This window comes from Gadus macrocephalus, chromosome 12, assembly GCF_031168955.1.
Source record: "Gadus macrocephalus chromosome 12, ASM3116895v1".
NCBI classification, from domain to species: Eukaryota; Metazoa; Chordata; class Actinopteri; order Gadiformes; family Gadidae; genus Gadus; species Gadus macrocephalus.
Genome location: NC_082393.1, coordinates 12,333,673 through 12,353,757, shown reverse-complemented (window position 1 = coordinate 12,353,757; position 20,085 = coordinate 12,333,673). Strand labels below are relative to the sequence as shown.

At 43.8% G+C, this 20,085-nt stretch overlaps 2 protein-coding genes across 3 annotated transcripts in view; one reads left to right on the top strand and one right to left on the bottom strand.

Annotated features, from left to right (window-relative positions):
* The window catches only part of syde2 (synapse defective 1, Rho GTPase, homolog 2 (C. elegans)), a 99,310-nt gene that overhangs the window by 36,927 nt on the left and 42,298 nt on the right, over window positions 1-20,085 (top strand). The window lies entirely within an intron of this gene.
* On the bottom strand, window positions 14,112-16,612 carry LOC132469420 (zinc finger protein 862-like). Its single transcript, XM_060067389.1, has 6 exons — window positions 16,016-16,612; window positions 15,555-15,894; window positions 15,201-15,443; window positions 14,738-14,997; window positions 14,513-14,651; window positions 14,112-14,393 (listed from the first exon to the last, which is right to left on the bottom strand). Exons 1-6 carry the CDS (start codon window positions 16,096-16,098, stop codon window positions 14,112-14,114), a joined length of 1,347 nt encoding a protein of 448 aa, XP_059923372.1. The 5' UTR covers window positions 16,099-16,612.

The window sequence follows — 20,085 nt, the reverse complement described above, 5'->3', positions numbered from 1 at the left end:
TTCATTTCGAACTACTCCCTAATGAAGGGCTTTAGGGTAATGCAGTGCATATCAAAGTTTGTCCATAGACGGTTTGTTGTAGCATTTTTGTTAACGACTTATCTAATTTACTTCAACTAGCTATACGCAATAGAAATCGGGGAGTCCGGAAAAAGTAATGACAGAGACTTTATTGTTACCCACAAAATAGGTACAACAGAGCCGAGCATGTGGTTTTGCAAAAGACACACACTGACGGGCGCTTCGATCCCGCTCTCTCTTATCCATCCCAACTGAGCTGTTTTGCATGTAATATGATCGCCCTGGTATATGTTCAAAATGGTCATACATGGCACGGAAAGTTAGCCTTACATTCCTTTACGTATGTGCTCATCTCCTGTAGTTAATCTAACAATGGGAGGATGTCAGTAGCTTGGGCCCCAAAGTCCTTGGCGCCTTATCAGGCCATTACTCTGGGTCCAGGTGTGGTTTCTCTACATTCCACCATTAATGTTTATGCCTGATGTATATAGGCCGGATAATACTCATAGTTAATATAAAAGTAATGGTTAATTTCTCCCACAGGTTCATGTGCAAACAAGTGGTGTGCGTCGAGACTGACTGTGAGGCACCTGCAGAGCACTGCCACACTCACTGTGTGTGCCCGCATGTTTGTATATCTATATATGAGAGAGAGAGAGAGAGAGAGAGAGAGAGAGAGAGAGAGATTCTTAAAACTGGAAAGAGACTCCTTCGGTGGAGTCCACTGAGCATATGACACCACCAATGCACCACCGCTGGTTGAAACACAAAAACTCATCGGTCTTCTTATAGTATGCAAAATCAGCTGCCACCCTGGTCCTGACCATCACTTTAAATACCCCCACTAAATCCTTCCCATTGCCCTCCTCCTTCTCAGTCTTGTGGGTTTTATAGATGGCCAGCTTTGCCAGAGCGAGAAGGAAATTTGCCAGTGTTCATTTTCCTTTTCTCTCCTTACTGTACCTTACTGAAAATACTAACAGATACTGATTAAACAAAAACTCAAGTTTCCCCTACAATGTCTGCAGAAGAGAAAACAAAGGCAACAATCTGGAGCATTCAGTAAAAAAAATGAAGAACCGTGTCTGGGGCTGGGCAGAAAGGGCAGGTTGGCATGACGTCAGGGTTGAACCTTGAGACAAAACTTTCGGTCACCTGAGGCAAAAACTAAATCAGTAAGACCATTAAAGGTCAGCAGGTGTCCCTCTCCTCTCGATACACACTTTGGAGACAACCAAAGATCAGGGAAAACCACACTTTCTTGTATTCCAGCTACCACGCTGCTTGCTGCACCAGGGCTGGCGCTGGCCGTTTTGGTGTCCTAGGCGACTCGACATTAAATTGCGCCCTGGACAGGACCTTAGGGGAGGGGGGGATTGTCCTGTGTACTACGGTGAGGGTTTCAGTGCGCCCTAACAATTAATCCCCCACCCCCTTCCTTATCCGTTCCATTTGGGAACATGTTTGGTTTCATTTAGCTTGTTTTGTATATTTTAATTAATTAATTAAGGGCGCCAGCAGAGGGTGCCCCAATCACATTTGCCGCCCTAAGCGATCGCCTAGGTCGCCTATGCCGAGCGCCGGCCCTGGCTGCAGCACTGAGGCTGGTCGGGAGCGAGACCCTGAGCCTGCCCAACAGGTCAGCCACCAGGCGCAGAGACCTCAGTCCAGGGCACTGACCTCCAGTGCCAACTTTCCCCTTCCTTTCTCACGGTCTAGCAGGTGTCCCAACTTGGTCATGCCTGCTCCCATGAAAGCCGAGATCAAGCTATCCCCAACTCTCTCCTGGTTAGGCATGAGGAAATAAAAAAAGGGGTCTCTTCTGTACCATAATGTTCATCTTGTTTTCTAGACACAGTTAGAATAGTCCATGCTTCCAGGACAGATTTATACAAAAAAGGGAGATGAAACCCTTGTATCCATTGATTGTTCCTCATCAGAAAAAAATGTCTGTCCAGTGAAAAAGCCCCAATGCATCACAGACCGCGCAAAGGAATCCCAAAGCACACCGTCAGGCGCATGGAGGAGACATTGGACCGTCTGTAGTCTCAAAGAGGCGACCTTACTTGCTAGGTGAATCAGTCCCTGCCCTCCTTCAGCCACTGGCAGGCACAAACCCCCCGGGGCCAGCCAATGATAACCATCCCAAAATACATTTACAAAAGTCTTCTGAAGACTATAGAGGAGGGACACAGGGGGGTCAACTACGAATGCTCTGTGCCACAACATCGACGCCGCCAGGTTATTGACCACCAGCATCCGCCCTCTATACGAGAGCTGTGGTAATATCCACCTCCACCATTGAAACAGATCTGCTATCTTCTCTTCCATACCCTCCCAGTTCTTATCCATGTATCCAACAGTTCCTAGATATACCCCCAAAAACATAAAGCCATCCAAATTCCAGACGCAACGTTGTGGCAAAACCGGTGATGTCGAGTCCTGCCAGTCTCTAATTAAAAAATAACATTTCGACCAGTTAATCTTAGCAGACGCAGCTCTTTGGTAGGTTTGTAAAACCTGAGAGCACCTTCACATCCTCCTGCGACTGCAGAATCACTGTTACATCATCCGCATAGGCTGTTAGTGACATGGTAGAGGCCTGTGGAATCCCTGATGCAGCGATGGTTCCCAGGCGTGCCCTCAGCATTACAAGGTGAGGTTCAATAGAGATAGCATAAAGGAGCCCAGAGGGGCCCCACCCTTGCCGTATACCTCTGGAAACAGAGAATGGTCTGGTGAGTTAGCCGTATATTTTAAGGATGGTAAAAAATTCTTAACATAGCAACTTGATGAGGCCTATGAAAGCTGGACCAAACGCAAAAGCCTCTAAAGTCCTAAACAGAAAGCCATGGTCAACCCGGTCAAAAGCCTGGTCTAAGGAGAGAAGGCCCAGGTTCACATTATGATAGGTAGCTGTGGTTATGATGTCCCGAGCCAAAAACAGGTTATCAAAAATGTATCGATTTGGAATGCAGTATGTGTGATCACTATGGACCACTGAGCCTACTACAGTCTTTAACCTATTGGTGAGTGCTCTGGAGAAGATCTTTGTGTCCACGCATTGGGGAGAGACAGGGCGCCATTTTTTAAGTTTCCCAAATCCCCTTTTTTGGGCAGCAAAGACAGGACTGCCCTACGACAACCTAAAGGGAGATTGCCCTGTCCAATAGACTCCTGGAGGACAGTATGCAGGTCTGGCCCTAAAAGAGACCAGAAAGCCTTATAGAACTCCCCCAACAGACCATCTAAACCAGGTGACCGGCCTGTTCTGTTATACTGCCTGGGTGAGCTCACTGTAGGAAAGGGGGTGCTCTAGCCTCAGGGCCTCCTCTCCTAATCGTGGTAAATCTTGCAGGAGCTCATCTCCCGCAGATTTATCACAATCCTAATCCTAAACAGATCTTCATAAAACAAAAATGAAACTGACCTGATGTCTGCTGGGTCAGCTGTCTCTCTTCCACCAGGGAGCTTGAGACGCTGCATGTGTTCAGTATTTGATGTCCGCTTCTCTAGTAAAAATCTTGTCCTAGATATCCTGTTCCTTGCAGATACTGCTGTCAGTGTGGGGAAATCCTAATGGAGCCATTAACACATTGGGCCCTATCTTGCATCCGGCGCAATGGACTTTCTCAATGGCACATGTGTCGTTGCTAGTTTGCAACTGGCGCAGAGCGTTCTTTTCCCTCCACCGCCACGCGTTGGTAAATTAGGGAATGTACTCGCGCCCCAAGGGGGGGTTCGGCAAAAGGAGGAGGCGTGTTCTGGCGCAAACGGTCCCTGGTGCTATTTTGCAGTTTCAGAAAACAATTCCGCCACAAACCAGGAAATACCTGGTTTAAAGTCAGTGGCGCGTTGTTCAAATGCTACTTTAAGGAACATGCATAATGTTGCTTGTGCACCTCGAGCATACACTTTGCTTCTCTCATCTACCTAGCCACACATTCTTGGTAAATTATTTGGGAAAGAACAGCTGATACAGCGATAATAATTTGTACTTTTAAATCAGTGCATCTGCAAACACCGTACAGCAAACACATATTTTCTTGACACTGACATTGTGTACAAGCCCATAACTTTTAGGATTGATGAGTATTTGATCGTGAGAAAACATTGTTTTACCGAGAGTGAGTGTTAAATAGAATGAGTGAATGCGGGCTCGCGTGTGTGTATCCTCCTCATCCTCATCCTCATCGTCATCCGCTTATCCGGGGTCGGGTCGCGGGGGGAGCAGCTCAAGCAGGGGGCCCCAGACTTCCCTTTCCCGGGCCACATTGACCAGCTCTGATGGGGGGATCCCGAGGCGTTCCCAGGCCAGTGTTGAGATATAATCTCTCCACCTAGTCCTGGGTCTTCCCCGAGGTCTCCTCCCCACTGGACGTGCCTGAAACACCTCCCAAGGAAGGCGCCCAGTGGGCATCCTTACCAGATGCCCGAACCACCTCAGCTGACTCCTTTCTAAGTAAAGGAGCAGCGGCTCTAATCCGAGTTCCTCACGGATGGCTGAGCTTCTCACCCTATCCCTAAGGGAGACGCCAGCCACCCTTCTGAGAAAACTCATCTCGGCCGCTTGTACCCGCGATCTCGTCCTTTCGGTCATCACCCAGCCCTCATGACCATAGGTGAGGATAGGAACGAAGATCGACCGGTAGATCGAGAGCTTTGCCTTGCGGCTCAGCTCTCTTTTCGTTACAACGGTGCGGTAAAGCAAACGCAATACCGCCCCCGCTGCTCCGATTCTCCGGCCAATCTCACGCTCCATAGTACCCTCACTCGCGAACAAGACCCCGAGGTACTTGAACTCCTTCACTTGGGCTAAGGACTCATTTCCTACCCGGAGTAAGCAATCCACCGGTTTCCTGCTAAGAGTCATGGCCATCCCAGCCGGTTCACACTCGGCCGCCAGCCGATCCAGTGAGTGCTGAAGGTCACAGGCCGATGATCCAATGAGGACCACATCATCTGCAAAAAGCAGTGACGAGATCCTCAGACCACCGAACTGCAACCCCTCCCCACCACGACTACGCCTCGATATCCTGTCCATGTATATCACAAACAGGATTGGTGACAAGGCGCAGCCCTGGCGGAGACCAGCACCCACTGAGAACGAAACTGACTGGCTGCCGAGAACACAAACACAGCTCTCGCTTTGGGAGTACAAAGATTGGATGGCCCTGAGGATAGACCCCCTTACCCCATACTCGCGCAGCACCTCCCACAGTTTCTCCCGGGGGACCCGGTCATACGCCTTCTCCAGATCCACAAAACACATGTAGACCGGATGGGCATACTCCCAGGCCCCCTCCAGGATCCTTGCGAGAGTGAAGAGCTGGTCCGTAGTTCCACGTCCGGGGCGAAAACCCCGGACGTGTTCCTCTTCAATCTGAGGTTCGACGATCGGCCGAACCCTCCTTTCCAGCACCTTGGAGTAGACTTTACCAGGGAGGCTGAGAAGTGTGATACCCCGGTAATTGGCACACACTCTCTGGTCCCCCTTTTTGAACAGGGGAACCACCACCCCGGTTTGCCACTCCTTTGGCACTGTACCCGACTCCCACGCGATGTTGAATAGGTGTGTCAACCATGACAGCCCCTCAACACCCAGAGCCTTTAGCATTTCTGGCTGGATCTCATCAATCCCTGGGGCTTTGCCACTGCGGAGATGTTTGACTACCTCAGTGACCTCCACCAGGGAAATTGACGACGAAACACCATCAACCTCGAGCTCTGCCTCCAACATAGAGGGCGTGTTATTCGGATTCAGGAGTTCCTCAAAGTGTTCCTTCCAACGTCCGACGACCTCCTCAGTTGAGGTCAACAGAGTCCCATCCTTACTGTACACAACTTGGATGGTTCCCTGTTTCCCCCGCCTGAAGTGCCGGATAGTCTTCCAGAAACACTTTGGTGCCGACCGAAAGTCCTTCTCCATGGCCTCTCCGAACTTCTCCCACACCCGCTGCTTAGCCTCCGACACGGCAGCAGCTGCAGCCCTTCGAGCCTGTCGGTACCCTGCAACCGAGTCAGGAGTCCTCCAGGATATCATATCCCGGAAGGCCTCCTTCTTCAATCGGACGGCTTCCCTGACCACCGGTGTCCACCACGGTGTCCGAGGGTTACCGCCCCTTGAGGAGCCTAAGACCCTGAGGCCACAGCTAGCCACCGCAGCTTCAGCAATGGAGGCTTTGAACACCGCCCACTCCGGCTCAATGCCCCCAACCTCCACAGGAATGCCAGAAAAACTCAGCCGGAGGTGTGAGTTGAAGATACCTAGGACGGGGGCCTCCTCCAGACGTTCCCAGTTCACCCGCACTACTCGTTTGGGCTTACCAGGTCTATCCGGAAATTTCCCCCATTCCCTGATCCAACTCACAACCAGATGGTGGTCGGTTGACAGTTCCGCCCCTCTCTTAGCCTACAGCCTATAGTAGATACTTTGGTAACCCTTCCTTTTACAGTCCCCTAATTACTAGGTATTTACCCGGTACATACATGGTAAATCATAGTGTATTACTGGGTAATTGCCACTGGTAATAAGAAGGTAAATACAGAGGTAGTTACCCGGTAAATACATGGTAAATCATAGTGTATTACTGGGTAATTACCACTGGTAATAAGAAGGTAAATACAGAGGAATTATCCGGTAAATTATAGTGCATTACTGTGTAATTACCACTGGTAATAAGAAGGTAAATACAGAGGAATTACAGCTGAAGTACTAAGTAAAACCTCCACTATTACCCATCAACTCAACTAAGTAGCGTGTAGTTGTAACTGATTTAGGTTGGTAATAACTCCGATATTGTGTACTTCCTAGGAAATTAGGCAACCAATTCTTATAAAGACCTATTATCCAAGGTTTATGTTGGTAACAGCCCAAATGTAATGATGTACTATCTAGAAATTAGCATAGTGCTTTCCAATAAAATACTATTTCTTAGTTATTATTCATAGCTACACCCATTTAGAAAGGGTTTATTCGATTTACCACTATGGAATTACTTACCTGGTAACAACCCTCTGCAGGAAGTTTTCCTCTAGTGTCATGGTACATCTTCTTAAATACTGGGTACAAAGCCGTTTGTTTCCATGGTATTACCAGGTTCTTACCATATAATTTATAATAGATTCCATTATCGATGCAGTCAACACAAACATGTACCATGTACGTTCTGCGACGTTACCAAGTAAAACACGACAACTTACCCAGTAATTAAGCTGAAACTGTACTGTAAAAGGAAGCCTCGTTTGTTTCCATGGTATTACCAGGTTCTTGCCATATAATTTATAATACATTTCATTGTCCATGCAGTCAACACAAACTTGTACCAAGTACGTTCTGCGACGTTACCAAGTAAAACACGACAATTTACCCAGTAAGTAAGCTGAAACTGTACTGTAAAAGGAAGCCTCGTTTGTTTCCATGGTATTACCAGGTTCTTACCATATAATTTGTAATACATTATTCCCTTTTCCATGCAGTCAACACAAACTTGTACCATGTACGTTCTGTGACGTTACCAAGTAAAACACGACAATTTACCCAGTAATTAAGCTGAAACTGTACTGTAAAAGGAAGCCTCGTTTGTTTCCATGGTATTACCAGGTTCTTACCATATAATTTGTAATACATTATTCCCTTTTCCATGCAGTCAACACAAACTTGTACCATGTACGTTCTGTGACGTTACCAAGTAAAACATGACAATTTACCCAGTAATTAAGCTGAAACTGTACTGTAAAAGGAAGCCTCGTTTGTTTCCATGGTATTACCAGGTTCTTACCATATAATTTGAAATACATTATTCCCTTTTCCATGCAGTCAACACAAACTTGTACCATGTACGTTCTGCGACGTTACCAAGTAAAACACGACAATTTACCCAGTAATTAAGCTGAAACTGTACTGTAAAAGGAAGCCTTGTTTATTTCCATGGTATTACGAGGTTCTTACCACATAATTTGTAATACATTATTCCCTTTTCCATGCAGTCAACACAAACTTGTACCATGTACGTTCTGCGACGTTACCAAGTAAAACATGACAATTTACCCAGTAAGTAAGCTGAAACTGTACTGTAAAAGGAAGCCTAGTTTGTTTCCATGGTATTACCAGGCTCTTACCATGTAAGTTGTAACTGGTTATTCCCTTTTCCATGCAATCAACACAAACCATATATGTTCTGGAACATCGTTCACCAGTAGTTAAGCACTTTAATTGTTGTTATAAAACCCCAAACCACTGTTGATGAAAGGCATATTAGAATTAAACAAAATCAAAGGCTTATCTTTCAAACAATGCATATCTCACAAACAGGCACTGAACACTGAAGAAATCGGACAAAAAAAAGCCGTCCACATCAACTCAATTTAAATGTTACTGATGGTGTTTTCATAAAACACATGACATTGTTATGGCAAGTGACCACAAGGAAGACTGCTTCAACCTCTTCAATTTGAATAAGCGGTGAATGCCATGCAGCAATCTGCCTATGGGAGCATCTTTGTGGTCATTCGCAAACCAATGAGTCCACTCGATGAATGAGAGATGACTCTTTAGTGTCTTCTCTGTGAGGTATCCCTGCAGTCTCCACATCTGGGATTTGAAGGCTGACCAAGACCTGACCAGGTACCTCCAAATCTCCCCTTCCATACTGTAATAAAGAATCAGAAGACAAGAAAATAAACATTAGGACTGTCAATTAATGAACATTTCTAGAACATGTAGAACTCAAAGATTATTTTTGTTTATTAGTTAAAAAAGGATGCTGATCCTCTGGCCATTGTGTTTGGTCATATTGAAAAGAGAAAAAGGCATAGCCATAAATACAGTCAATAGGACGGGAGGGGACAGGCTGTTAGCTCCGATTAGCACTTTAGCATCGAGCTAGCGGAGCTTGTCATTCAAATAACTCGGACATGTTGTTTAAAACCTATAACACCCAATTTATTAAAATATCCGGATTTAATCGGGCTCTCTCCCATAAGTACAGTTAATAGGACGGGAAGAGACAGGCTCTGTTAGCCCCGGTTAGCGCGATGCTAAAGAGCAGCTCTACCGGAGCATGCCACCTCAACAGGTGCAAGTTAGCCTCCGGTTTGATATTCGCCGGATATTCGGTTTACCACCCAATCGGATTCATCAACATAAGTGCAATACATTACGGGCTTAGTATGTTGAGGACGGTTTAGGACGGCGTATCGTGAAAATCACAAACACATGTTGTCGCCATCGATGTCTGTGCAACAACGTCATTTACGTTCTGGCTGCTACCTGTTTTAGGGACCGTCAACAAGTTACACAAACCGACTGGTGGCAGAGACGTTACCATGGAATTGTTTATATGGTAAGAACCTGGTAATACCATGGAAACAAACGGCTTTGTACCCAGTATTTAAGAAGATGTACCATGACACTAGAGGAAAACTGTTCCTGCAGAGGGTTGTTACCAGGTAAGTAATTCCATAGTGGTAAATCGAATAAACCCTTTCTAAATGGGTGTAGCTATGAATAATAACTAAGAAATAGTATTTTATTGGAAAGCACTATGCTAATTTCTAGATAGTACATCATTAAATTTGGGCTGTTACCAACATAAACCTTGGATAATAGGTGTTTATAAGAATTGGTTGCCTAATTTCCTAGGAAGTACACAATATCGGAGTTATTACCAACCTAAAACAGTTACAACTACACGCTACTTAGTTGAGTTGATGGGTAATAGTGGAGGTTTTACTTAGTACTTCAGCTGTAATTCCTCTGTATTTACCTTCTTATTACCAGTGGTAATTACACAGTAATACACTATAATTTACCGGATAATTCCTCTGTATTTACCTTCTTATTACCAGTGGTAATTACCCAGTAATACACTATGATTTACCATGTATTTACTGGGTAACTACCTCTGTATTTACCTTCTTATTACCAGTGGCAATTACCCAGTAATACACTATGATTTACCATGTATGTACCGGGTAAATACCTAGTAATTAGGGGACTGTAAAAGGAAGGGTTACCGATACTTTAAGATGTATTAAGATTTTTTTGTCTCAATAATGATCTACATCAATTAACCATAATCAACAAAAAAGCATATCCAACACAGGCATATCTATAGGCTAGCCTACAGTATGACAGTGACAATGATTTTGAAGCTCGTACATGCCCTTCTGTATCCATCTATTTCATATTGTGCACACGTAAAAAAAAAAAAAGAAAAAAGTATTGGCAGTTGGGGGCCTGTGCCCCGGTAAAACTCTAGGTCTAGCAACGCCCCTGCTTCGAATATTCGTTGGTTTTTCCGAGCGAATATTCGAATACTCGTTCCAGAAAAAAACACGATCAAAAACAACATTAATAATCCCTATATACTCCCTTGAACCGATTTTGACGGTATCTGCATATTTTGTTGAAGATTTAATAGCTTTTGAACGTTAATTAGTAGGCCTAAGTAGGTTGAAGTTCCTTAGTTTTTCCCCGTCAAAGCGAACAGTTGTTCCGTTCCAAATCAGCTGTCCTCTGCCATCTCAGCCCTTACGGGAGCTTTTCAAATCATCCTGGAACGTGCATCTTTTCAGGGAATTTGTACAATAAATCCATAACAAATACCGAATATTGATTGTCTATGTGTCCATATTATATCCATTATATTGTCCGGGTATTCCCAAGACGCTCATGCTCTGCAGCAAGCCAGTCACTGTTGATTGGCGCGGCGCTGTACAGCGAACGTAAACAAACAACTAAGCTAAGGTTAGCATTTAGCTTAGAATTACTTTTCCTCCCAAGATCCTGCTAATGTTGCGTTATAAAGTAAAGGGAAACAAGATATCTATTCTGCCTCCACCTCTCTCGCTTCTCTGCTTGGTGTCACTGACGCTTATAGTTTGCCTCCCTCGCTCTGGTAACATCAAGTACGGAAAAAACCAAGCTCCGATTCCGAATACTGATTTAAGCTTCGAATACTAATTTTCCGAGTGGCCGTTAGCTGTAAAAATCCCAACCCGGTATCACGCGATTTCGTGCTCATGCGCACGAACGTTAATCTATTGAAGCGTGTTCCAGAGCACGATAGTCCGACTTTTTGCGTGCTACACAGAACGAAATGTAAACCAATGCATTCTGAATGGGAGTGTTCTCAGACAATTAACGTGCTCCACAAAACGGTACGAGAGAGAGAGAAAGAGAGAGAGGGAGGGACAGAGAGAGAGAGCGAGAGAGAGGCTTCAGAAAGGGTGTGCGCAGATAGTACAGTGCACCCTAGTTATGTTTATGCCAAAACCACAAATGCTATATATATATATATATATATATATTGCCTAATTATATATATTGCCTATATATATATATACATATATATAGGCTATATATATAATTAGGCTATAATTATTTTATTTAGCGTGTAATGAGACAATCTATAGCCAAATTGTCGAAGTTGCCCGAGAATCTCCGGGGATATCAGCAAGGGAAATCGGCGCATCAGACCCATGAATCTATAAAGAAAGACGTCATCTCAAGCGGGAGAGAACGTTTGCGGTGCTGGTTTGTGTCACGTAAGTACAGGGCTCTCATGTCTCATGCATTCGGCGTGAGACTAACGCAATTCAACCCATGCACACGCTCGAACCTGGTCTCACGAAAATACGTGACACTGTCACGTTATTTAATCTATTGAAACGTGATCAGGGACACGTAGGCCTATTTTCTAAATTTTGTATTTCAATTGGAAGTAGGCTATTTGTCGTGTCAGCACGACTTCCAAACTAAGGTTCGGTCCGGGAGCGTTCTCCCTAATGTCCCTTACTGTACGTCCACACCAGGAGCGACCAAAGCGTCAAAGACGCTCTGGTCGCTCACAAAGTTTCGCTGCGAATTTTTCTGTTCGCTTTGGTCGCTCAAGTCGCTCATGACGTACAATTCAATTATGCAGACGCATTTAAAGGAGCCATGCGTTTAGTAGGCCCTACAGACAGCCATATCAAATAGTGAACTCTCCCATACACCTTGGCCATATTGCCGAGACGGTTTTGCTTGTTCGATAAAGTGCTTCGACAACAAGTAGGACAGTGATTCCCCCCAATATAAAAAAAATCCTAAAATGTAGGCTAATTACAACCGAGAACAAAAAACCCTGCGTGCTGTAGTAGTTCAAATATGTTTCACTGATCTGGATCTGCAAATCATGATCTGCACTCATTCGTCGCATTCAAAACAAATAGACACTGGGACACATGGCTAATTTGCATACGTGCACAGGTCTGGTTGGCTCCGCAAGGCAAATAATGGAACATATCTATCTATCTATCTAGGCCTTTCTGTCTATCTATCTATCAACGCGTGTCTAGTTTTCATGTGATGTATTGTGTGTATTATCCAGTCAGACTTGTTCTGTGTGGTATTGTAGGCTACTGTCCTGTGTGGGACGAACCACCTAAATGGATTCCCGACGATTTGTGTCGTTTGGTATTAATAAAGACTTGACTATCTATCTATCTAGACTATTTAATTAAAAAATATTCACCTCAGGCTCCGTGAATAGTGGGGAATAGAGGGATAAAAGACAAGAGATATATCCCTTGTCATTTATCCCTCGTCTTGTCGATTAGTTTGTTTATGTGACGATTTCAAATACTTTTTTGGTTTTGTTTAAAGCATGCTACACGCGATTGGTTGGTTAGATTGGTGGCATGTAGAGCAAATTATAATGATTCCCGCTTAAATACGAACGTTCTAGATGTAGCCTATAAATACTCCCGCTTATCATCACTTGATATCCAAACCACTATGGCGTTTCGATCTCTGAACTGAAAAAGGGTGGGTTCGTACAACACCGGGTGCCCAGTTACAGCCGCGATTAATACTTCAGCCGACATTTTGTTCAGTGAGTGAATAAAGGTAGGTAGGAACCAAAGTGCCTGCCGATGTTCCCTGGGATCCACGCAAGCGAAGAGCGTCTACATTCCGATTGGCTGTCAGTGTTTGGTCGCTGAAGCGAATAATAGTCATTTGCATAAAGTTAAAAAGTTTTCAACTTCTTTTTGACGCTCTGGTCGCTCAACTTTGGCCGCTGGTAGCGTTGGTCGCTTTGGTCGCTCTGGTCGCTCTTGCCCATAGAAAGTGAATGACTTCCGGCGATTTGGTCGCTCAATTCGCTTCTGGTGTGGACGGACAGTTATGGAGCTCCGTACAGATCATTCATTGTTGAAAATTGTCTGTTATAACTAACAAATGACAGCTTTTGGCCACCCGTTTCTACTTAAAATTGTCTGTGATAACTAACAATATGACAGCTTTTGGCCACCCGTTTCTACTTTTCTACTTACCTTTGATACTGAGAAATTGTGACAATACACAGATATATTAAATGCATGTGCGCTGCTCTGTAGGCAAACCGCGAAGGAAAAAAGGGTAGCTGTTTCATCTGTTCTTTTTAGAATTGTATGTCTTGATGTTTATTTTATCTAGCGTTCTATTCTCTTGTTTTTGGCTATGTGAATGAACGTCCGCGTCGATGCCTCGATCGCAAGTCCAGTGTCGCGAGCGGACGTTGCCATGACATCTAGAAATCAAACCGTATTTAATGGGTTGTAGTGAGTGTAACATAATTCACCTACAGTATTTTGTTATGTGTTGTTCTTTCAATTGTGTTAGGCATGTCGTTTACTGTCTTGGTGGTTCAGGGATCGCTGTCCCTTTAAGGATTACGAGCGTCTCATGACGTCTGAGCCCATGCGGGATTTGTTTACTCTCAGCACGTTTTGATTTCCTGTTTCTCTCTTACTAAATAAACGAGTCACACAACTGTGTGCTCAACGTGCAAAATTGTATCTCTCACTCAGGGCTCTACGCTAAAAAAAATTTTCAGGACCACTCGTGCCCCTAAGTTACAAAATTTAGGAGCACAGAAAAAAAACGGGGGCACAACAGGTTTTTGTTCAGAACATTTATTAGGGTGCAGAAATTGCACACACCAACCGCACCAACAGCACCAACTTACTAAAACTAAATTAATACAAATAGACAAGATTACATTTAGGTTACACAAAACAGCACCAATTTACTAAAAAGATAAATAGAAAAGATCACATTGAGGCTACACAAAAATCATGTCGGACTCGGAATCACTTGGCCATGACTTGTAGTTGGGTCGACGTGACCTTTTTCCAGCTGACAGCCAGTTTTCGGCACATTTAGTGGGATCAAATAATTCAAGTGAGGGGCCCTCTGTAGTGATCCTGATAAGATCCTCTGTGGTGGAGACATGCAAGCAGCTCCTCAAAGAGCTTTTGAGGCGTTTCTGCGCAGAGAAGCCCCGCTCACACTGTGCAGAAGAAATTGGGAGGACCAACAGTATGTCCACAAGGTGTAGGATGTTCTGTAAGAGTAATTTAAAAGGGACTCATAGTAACTGATCAAAATAAATAACTACATACCAGAAATACCTCATTACAATTAAAGTACAACCTTCCATTTAAGTGCTGAAGTGTATGTTACCTTGTAGTCAGTTCTGTATGGCTCTTTGGTTGAAACTGTTTGCCATAAGCTGCTGTAGGACTTGTCCTTAAACGTGTAGCTGACAAGGGTCTTCAAACTCTGCCATTCCCCTGGCAAAGCATCCATCTGGCATCCAGAGCTAGAGAGAGAAAAACATAGGCTTGTCACTCATCTGTTTCATAATCTGGTAACCAATCAAATCCATGATATTAGACAGCAACGTGCCTTGTAAGGACATGACGAAAATGCTCCATTAGGGCCTCCAACTGATCGTTTCCATAATCAACCAGTTCATTGGTATTCTCAGGCCAGGTGTCGTGATGAAAGATTTTCATGCAATTCACTGCAGAGTAGTCTTCGGAGTCCTCATTAATGAGACTGCCGAATCTGGTGTTAATGGCTTCCACAGTGGTGGTGATGACAGAGGTGATGTTTCTCTGTAGCCTCTGCTGCATTCCTGTGACATCTCCCGAGAGTGGTACACCCTTTAAGAAAAAATTATGGAAAAAGAACAGAACATACCTAGTTATAGCATCCAGTAGCTTGTGCACACAACATGTACATTCAACCTACAGAATATTTCACACAGACATGTAAAAGACATGTGAGTTGATTACAAAAGAGTAGTAATGGATTCATTCTGATTAAGCTGTTGTACTACACTCACTATCCTGTATCCCTAACAAACCTGAAATGAGATCTCTTCCTGCCCTTGTAGACATTCCATGAACTGACATAGCTTGCCCCCTCTTTGCGGTGTTTCCTGCATAGCCTGCAACACCATCACTGTCTTTCTCAGCGCTGAGATGGCTTGAGGAAGAACGAGGTCGTTCTTCTGCAGAACGCAACTGAGCGAGGCCAGTTCATTAAACACGTCAGCCAGGAAATGGCTAAATGCGCAGAAGTTAATCTCGTGCATTCCCTTCCTAATCTGAACAGGGGCAGTCAGAAAAAATACCTTGTTTAGATTTTAAGTGATATATCTCAAAATAAATCCGGTCACTTTCATAAGCAATGTGTACTATGGTTTTGTAAAACGTACCTTCTTTGCACGCCCTTGAATTTCAGCACTGGCTGCTGAGGAGGCAAGGTGGTCCATGTGGCGCAAAACAGCCGAATACTGACCACTGTCAGTTGACAGACTCCCTTCTTTTGCTGCACGAAGGAACACACTCAGTGCCCGGTGTACATGGGGAATCCACCTCGTCCCTTTCACGCTCGAAGGAGAGCAGACCCTCACACCTAGCTCTTTTCCAATCAGGTTCAGCTCACGCCTGGATTTAGGGCTCTGGTGGTACGTCTTCCACACAAGATGGAGAAGGTCATAGACTTTGGCCATCATTGTCTCATTGCGCTGCAGGTTGAGAATGGCCAACTCCAACCTAGACATTAACAACAAACACAGACAAATCTTATAGCAGTAGCCTATTACTAATGGACAAATGTATACAATCAACCATGACATTCTGTAATATAGTTAGGGCACAATGTATGTACATTCACCTGTGAGGCATGCAATGAATGGGAATTACATGCTGTCCGGCTGCCTGTTTGAGTAGAGCACTCACTCCCCTATGCACACCCATGTTGACTTTAGCACCATCTGCACCAAATGCGACACACTTGGCCTTCCAGTCGCATGTACCACGTCCAAGAGCATCAAATGCTGCATTGGTTCCAGCCAGGACACCTTAAGTAAAAAAAAAACAGTGTTAAATTCCTTAAAGTAGCCTTTTTTTTAACAAGCAATTGTCCACATATTCATATTCTGTGTAAGTAATTTTGCATTAATTTCATTGATAATGTTAGCCTATAGGCCTAACTATTGTTGTAGACATGACATTCACATTTCAGTCCCCTTGTTTTATATTATTATTTTTTCCCCTTTACCATTGGACTTTATATAATACACCACCAATAAATACCTAAACTTAATATAAATATACACGTTTACATTATAAACACACACACGCACCCACACACCACCACCAATCATCATTGCATTTCAGAATAACTAGGAGAGCTAGGCCTATACGATTGGTGAAGAAGATAAATTGTGGGGCTGTGTGATTAATATAAAAAACATAGAATTTCTTTGCCACTCACCTTGCGCATGAGCGTGTAAGATATGAAGGTATTATTGTAGCAAAAGTCTTTAGCACCTGTAACTGCAGAATTTGAATGCGTACACTAAAGTCACAGTAAATTTGAAGTCGTATATATTTATTTTGCATGTGTACTCTAAAGTCACAAATGTGTAACAGTACATTTGTAGTCGTAAAAAAAATATAAATATTTTTTATACCATTGTAAACACAAAATAGGGTCTACGAGTACGCTAATCTGTGTTACAGGTGCACAAATCCTTTTGCTACAATTATTGCAGCGCAGTTGGTGCAAAACACATTCGCACACCCGTGTTTCATAATCTGAGAACATGCCCAAAAGGTGTGCATTCGTAAACCCAAATTTGAACAAATGCATCAGAAGTTGCACATCTGTGAACGCTATGTTAATTCAGCATTTTAATGAGCGAGCACAAAACCATTTTACAACTGCTCGAATCTGCTCCTGCAAGTCTCAGCTGTGGGGTTTTTTGCAGGTTGTTTTGCAACACCCCTAGGTGGTAAATGTGTAGCAAAAGTATTCGTATCCGTAGATGACAGAGCGTCCGTGAGCGGGACAAAATAGTCCCGCCCATAATTTCCTAATCCAATGAAAATCGCCGGCAGGGATGCATTTCTCAAATTACAGTGACGGCTGGTGGTGATTTTGGGTGGGTGGGCTAAAGAATGCATTACATTTATCAATACTTCACAAGGTGACGCCATGAGGTCACCTTTATATCTCTGTTCATAACTTTCATATAATGTGAATGATTTTTAAACAAGATTAAGGTGTAGAGAAAGGCATTTCTTTATTTGAAGCACAATTATAAATAAAAATAAAAATAAGGTGTTTAAAGTGCTTCACTGAGCTGAAATTGAACATTTCGAACTAAACCATTAAGCAAAATAAAACTTTTTTTGTGCTTAAAGTATTACACAATTAAAATGTTGACTGGTCTCCCTTTGCGCAAAATGCGGCTGTAGACGATCACACACTCTTTGGTAGAGACGTCTGTGTCGCCGTCAATCATGAAGGACATGTAGGCCTATGTGGCGTTTCCGACGTCCGCAGCTGTCTTTTGCTTTAAGGTGTCGCCCATTAGGCCTACTGCAATGAATTGTGCACATGCCATCTCATTGCTATAGGCCTACGTCGGGTTGATGTTTAATCCATTTCTCTTCATGAGAATAATTTCGGATTTAAATTGAGAATGGCAACTCCTCTTTGGCAATGTTGTATGCAACATTAAATGAGATCATTTCCGATTCCTTAGAGAACCTTATTGTTACTGCCTGTCGCTGAAATGCAGCTTGGAGAGGGGCCACTATCTCTACACACTTGTCACGTCATGTTGGGTTATTTAGACAGCTTTTTAAATGTTTCGATACGAAACGTAGTTGACCCGCTTACAAATGCACTATTACCGGCCATATTCTGACCGCACTCCTGACAGTAAATCTGTACATCGTTTGGTTGATGTGTCCCCAATCTTTTCACTTCCAATTTTTCCTCCAAAGACATTAAAGAAAACCGATTAGAAAGTAAATAATCCACTTCATTCATTTTCATGCTAACGCCCGCCATACTGCACTTGCGCTACTGTGCTGTGATTAGTCGAAGGACACTGTACTGTAGCTACTGTGCTAGGTCAGCCTTTGGGCTAAACTAATTTAGCCCAAATGGGAAGCATATGAAGGGGGCGTGTCAGGGCACCTGTCAATCAAACGTCAATGGAAGCTTACGCTACTGCGCTTGGGCTGAATACATTTAGCCCATTCATAGGAAAAAAAACGAAGATATATATATCCTGGGTTTTTCTGTCACTTTTTGGTGCTGTTGCTCCTTTAGGTTCTACCAAAATTTAAAACAATATGTTCTAAGAATTTAATAATATATATTCACTGTAAGAGGGCTTAGCCCTGTTAGCCCATTTATACCAGCCGTCCCTGACTGGGACCCATCGCGTGCCAGCCATGGAGCTATAAAGATCGCAGCATTCTTAGCGCGGTACGTTTCTTTCTGGAGAAGTGAAGAGGGCGTCTTACTGAACGGAGGTGGGTATCCTACATTATGTAAAATGAAATGACTTAGTTCAAGGGAATTCTCCCCAAAGTATTGCATTAACATTTCTGAATTTATGTTATGGCGACCATTAAAATACATTCAAGGACATTTGCGGCATGTTAATGAAATACTTTGGGGGGAATTCACTTGAACTAAGTCATTTCATTTAACATAATGTAGGATACCCATCTCCGTTCAGTAGGACGCCCTCTTCACTTCTCCAGAAATAAACGTATCCCGTGCTGAGTATGCTGCGATCTTTATAGCTCCATGGCTGGCACGGGGTGGGTCCCAGACAGTGTAATTTGAGAAATGCATCCCTGCCGGCGATTTTCATTGGATTAGGAAATTATGGGCGGGACTATTTTGTCCCGCTCACGGACGCTCTGTCATCTACGGATACGAATACTTTTGCTACACATTTACCACCTAGGGGTGTTGCAAAACAACCTGCAAAAAACCCCACAGCTGAGACTTGCAGGAGCAGATTCGAGCAGTTGTAAAATGGTTTTGTGCTCGCTCATTAAAATGCTGAATTAACATAGCGTTCACAGATGTGCAACTTCTGATGCATTTGTTCAAATTTGGGTTTACGAATGCACACCTTTTGGGCATGTTCTCAGATTATGAAACACGGGTGTGCGAATGTGTTTTGCACCAACTGCGCTGCAATAATTGTAGCAAAAGGATTTGTGCACCTGTAACACAGATTAGCGTACTCGTAGACCCTATTTTGTGTTTACAATGGTATAAAAAATATTTATATTTTTTTTACGACTACAAATGTACTGTTACACATTTGTGACTTTAGAGTACACATGCAAAATAAATATATACGACTTCAAATTTACTGTGACTTTAGTGTACGCATTCAAATTCTGCAGTTACAGGTGCTAAAGACTTTTGCTACAATAATACCTTCATAGTAAGAGAGCCTGTTGGCCGACGAGGCGGGTCACCGGTCTGCCATCCTCCACGAAGCGCACATACACAATCTCACACTCCGTGTTTGATATGTCCGTATCGCCATCTATCAGGACTGCGAGGTAACGGGCCGCTTGTAGCTGGGCAGCGAGAGTGTCTTTGATGCCTTCCGCTATTTGACCGACCATCTCAGCACATCTCACATCATTGTCATATGTGGGATTGATGTTTAATCCATTTTTATGTTGAAGGGCAATCATCGGTCCAACTTTAGTGAAGGCTATCTCTTCCTTTGCGATCACATACGCTATGTTAAATTTAACCTTCAGCTGCCGGAGCGCGTCCTGATTAGAGACAGCCAATTGTCTGCCAACGGCGGCTTCCACCATGCCAGGGTTATTGGGCTGGGTGCGATTTATATATACATCGCGACATCGAGAATGCCGAACGGACTCGCTGTGTTTTACCACAGCATC

Bases quoted from the DNA above. Each gene is read 5' to 3' on its own strand.
- LOC132469420 (XM_060067389.1), bottom strand. From the start codon at position 16,098: ATGGGTGTGCATAGGGGAGTGAGTGCTCTACTCAAACAGGCAGCCGGA. The intron at 15,444-15,554 runs GTACGTTTTACA...GCCCCTGTTCAG, and splicing joins TTCAAGGGCGTGCAAAGAAG to ATTAGGAAGGGAATGCACGA. The intron at 14,394-14,512 runs GTAACATACACT...TTACTCTTACAG, and splicing joins CATACAGAACTGACTACAAG to AACATCCTACACCTTGTGGA.